We start from the raw sequence: 3,886 nt of genomic DNA, 5'->3' as shown, positions 1-3,886 counted from the left end.
TTGAGGGTCCAAGTGCAAGTTGCATCCAATAACCAAATCCGCTTGTTTCTTCATGGGTTGTAGGTAGGACCACATACGGATCCAATGTGTAGCCATCGAAATAATCTACATACAGTAGAATTATTTTGCATTGTTAAAGATAAAATTATTACGTACATGCCATATGGTCCATAACAATACGCATACAGGGACTTGTATGTGCACTTTATCATTTTTATTGACACCCGTAACCAATTGCCAAACATGTTAGTAATATTGCTCAGGTAACTATGACATTTAGTATTGCCTTGCCAGTTTCTCTTAATAAGATTATCCTTAGCGAGAATTATTTTTTGTTATAAAAACCACATGAAGATCTTGTCTAATATGGAGTCAACTCTCCCGTCAAAAGAGAACTTCAATTTACTCTGATTGTTTTGCCCACGATGTTGGTCCATGCGGCCAAAGCAAAAGCTACTCATTTTTTGCCCGGAACGGAAACGGGTCTGCGCGTCCTAGAAAGAGAGCTGTGATATGTCCTTTCTTAGAAATGGTTATCGTCTTCAATTTCTCCCTACCTGTGGATCTCCTACTCTGCTTTCCTCTTCCCTCTCGGTCTCCCCCCCACCCCACCTTGGTGCGTAGGATGGACGGCCGGCAGGAACAAGATTTGGCGGCCATGGCAGCTGGTAATACTCCTTTCCTAACTTTTCTATTGGCCGTGTTATTGCTTATTGGCGAGCTTAATTGCTCTGTACATCGAGCGCGCGGGTAGGCATTTGGCCCTCTGGAATCTGGATATCAGCAGCACGGTGACGGCGGCGCTGTTAAGGGGTTGCATGACAGCTGAAGGTGCCGCTTCGTGGGGGTTTTCATGATACTAGTGATTGGTGGCTCCATGCTGTGCGCGCGCGCATACGACACTGTTCTATGTGTCTAGATCTGCCTACCGATCGATCGCTAGCGTGGGGGAAGTACACACGGATTGATTTCAAATAAGGCCTCAACTCCTCCCTTTAATTTGCATGTAGTTGATTAGTACGTACTCAGTTCACTTGAGAGCTTGCAGGCCTGAGGTATGGCACCGCTAGCTGGCTGCGTGTTAGTTGATAACTAGCAATCTGTTTATCTACTGCCAAAGCTTCTCTTAAATTAAGTAACAAATTAGATCTGTTATTTGAGAAACTCGTACAAGCATGCATGTATAATAACTTTGTCGTGGCATCGCAGAAAACTATCGAAGAGTTTTTATTGGTTTTGCCTCTACATCAACTGGGGCGTTCGAGGTAAAGGTACTGGACGAGGTTGCCAAAAACAGTGATGGTACCAACATTGGTCTGCTCTGGTGTCAATACACCCTAGGTCCAGTTAAATCTGTAAACATGGTCAAGGAAGGGAGCTTGGATCATCCAATATCAGAGGAACAATATATTTATCTTGCTAGTCTCAACAAGCAGAAGAGCGCTCTGGTAATTGAAAACTACTTCACAAATGAAAACAACTGTGGGTGTTTGGTAGTGGAGACTGTCAGTGGGACCTTCCAGTGTTGGCTTAACTATCTAGTCAAGAATAACATTCCATTGGTCAATCATGATGGGCGTATAATGCCAACACTGCGGAAGATCATCTTGTGAGTCGATTGCTGGCTACTTATTTGCATTTGAAGTCCTTTATATGTTTTGTTTCTTAACTTGATTAGTTGCCCACTCAAGCTAGATAGTTCTTCCATGATAATATTGATGTATATATATTGCCAACCCATTTAATTTCACAACATGACATGCCTTTTGTGTATCCACATTAGAATCTCTTTACTTTTATCTTCTAGCCTATCCATCCCGTGGCACATAACAAGTACATTTTTTTTTGCTTCACAGATCCCTTTGTAGCTTAGTATACCATGTACTTGGCGAGAACTGGCATCTTCACAGCCTTAGCATGGATGACTTGTTTCTCAAGAAGCTTAATGGTGAACTTGAACTGAAAGTTCTCTTGTCTGATGGTAACTACCTACTTACCCATGCCACTGCTGAATTTGTATCTCTTCATTAATGTTGATGCTATCTAGTACTACATCTTTTAATACAACAAGAAGGACTGTTGACACCTTTTTTAATTGGGCTATGCTATGCAGTGAGAAAAGGGATTACACAAAAAAAAAAGGACTTAACGTGGAAACATGTTAAGGACATCATCAACTGCTGTTTCTCAGTAAACAAGGTCGAACTGAGTGTTGAGACTAGGCGCTTCTGTAACTTCATTGGTCGTCAGACAAAGGATTTTCCACTTGAAAAATATCCAGATTCTTGGACTGATAGTGATAAAGTTGCTTACCTGCGTCTAATCCTACAAGCTGACATGAATGACATGAAAAGTTCGGTTATGGCATCAGGCATTGTTTGGCCGACCGGACATGATGGAGCCATACAGCCAATCTTGGAACAGATAATAAATCATGATAAGAAAGCAGCAAAATATGAGTCTCATCCATGGCACTATATCCGACTTGCCCGAAATGTAACTAAAAGTTTTGACCTACCTGAGAGTCTAAAGGTTTGTTTGTGCAATGCAGCTGAACGTAAAGAATATAGACTGTCTAATATTTGATTCCTAATTTTTCATTTCATCTGCAGAAAACGCTGAAAGTTGAGTCTGATTTCCTGAGGAAAATGGAGGAGTGGACGCCAACCATTTGGACAGATTTGTATGAAGCTATTGGTAAGTGCCATTTCACTCCATTAATCTGTATATGCCAAGTGTTCTCTCCAAAAATCATAGTGTCAAGATTGTAATAGAAAAATGGCATGCACGTCAGCTGCATGTGTTGATATATCACGCCTGTCCTAGGCTCATATTGGATTCAAATGTTTCCTAATGCTTCATTCTAAATTAGGCAGTTCTAATTAAATATCTTACTTTTGTCCCTACATTTCCTTCTTGATAAGGTCCTCTTGGATTGAAGTGATCAATATGGTGGGAAGCAAAATCTGTATCTGGAAGCTTATTCTGTGAAATGCTTCTCTTTAGAGATCCGGTTGTGCTTCATCGAGAGAGAAACAACGGAGGATTGTATTGTTTTAGATTGTACTGCTAATTGCTATGTCGTCTCTCCGAAGACCTAGATTCAATCACATGCTACTACTTATGATTGTACTAATACTTGCATTGTCCTAGGAGATCCATCACCCCTTAGTACTATCCGTGGTTTTAGTTCTGAAATTAATTTTAATTCACAGACATGACTTTCTGTATGCACCGAAGATTCCATTTTCGTTGATTATGAGAACAAGATTGCCCATGTAGGCATGCTCTAGAATGTAGCTACATACGAGGTTACCGCAATTCTCGCAGTCCAGAATCTCTCCATCCTGAAAGTTCTAGTTAGATTTGATGTACGTACACTGCTAGAAAGCAACAAAACAATGACAATAGATTATAGATACAGGGCTCGGTACTCATTTTATGAGCTAAAAATGATGGTATGCATAATTTGAAATCTTTCTATGAGCTTTGCCCAAAACAAAGCACCGCAACTACTCACACTTGAAGACGGGTTCTCTCCAACTCTCAATCGCCTGGCGTTGTTGTCTTCTCAAGTACAACAAATAAAATTATAAAAAATAAAGAGGCTTATTAACTTAAGGTCATTTTATAGATAGCAGTGAAAACTGTTGAGATACATATCTTTGTATATCCGGATTGGTGTTTTGGCACATGGGAGCATATGCTCCCTTTATTTTGAAATGCATGTTACATACATTTTGAAATTTCAAAAAATTGAAACGAAAAATTTGAACGTATATCTTCACGTGCTACGCGCTCACAAAGTTGTTTCATAAAAATCCGACTTGTCGTGTGACGTGTGTAAAAAGACAAAATTCAATGCTGAAAATAAGGCTTTTCAGGA

At 40.1% G+C, this 3,886-nt stretch overlaps 1 protein-coding gene across 1 annotated transcript; it reads left to right on the top strand.

The window, feature by feature from the left end:
- Nucleotides 1–658: 658 nt before the first annotated feature.
- Nucleotides 659–2,953, top strand: LOC124655899. Its single transcript, XM_047194730.1, has 6 exons — nt 659–668; nt 1,210–1,609; nt 1,857–1,981; nt 2,114–2,532; nt 2,613–2,697; nt 2,925–2,953. The coding sequence occupies exons 1-6, from the start codon at nt 659–661 to the stop codon at nt 2,942–2,944; spliced, it is 1,059 nt and encodes a 352-aa protein (XP_047050686.1). The 3' UTR covers nt 2,945–2,953.
- The last annotated feature ends 933 nt before the right edge of the window (nt 2,954–3,886 follow it).

This window comes from Lolium rigidum, chromosome 1 (assembly GCF_022539505.1).
Source record: "Lolium rigidum isolate FL_2022 chromosome 1, APGP_CSIRO_Lrig_0.1, whole genome shotgun sequence".
NCBI lineage: Eukaryota > Viridiplantae > Streptophyta > Magnoliopsida > Poales > Poaceae > Lolium > Lolium rigidum.
This window is presented reverse-complemented; position numbering and strand designations above follow the sequence as displayed.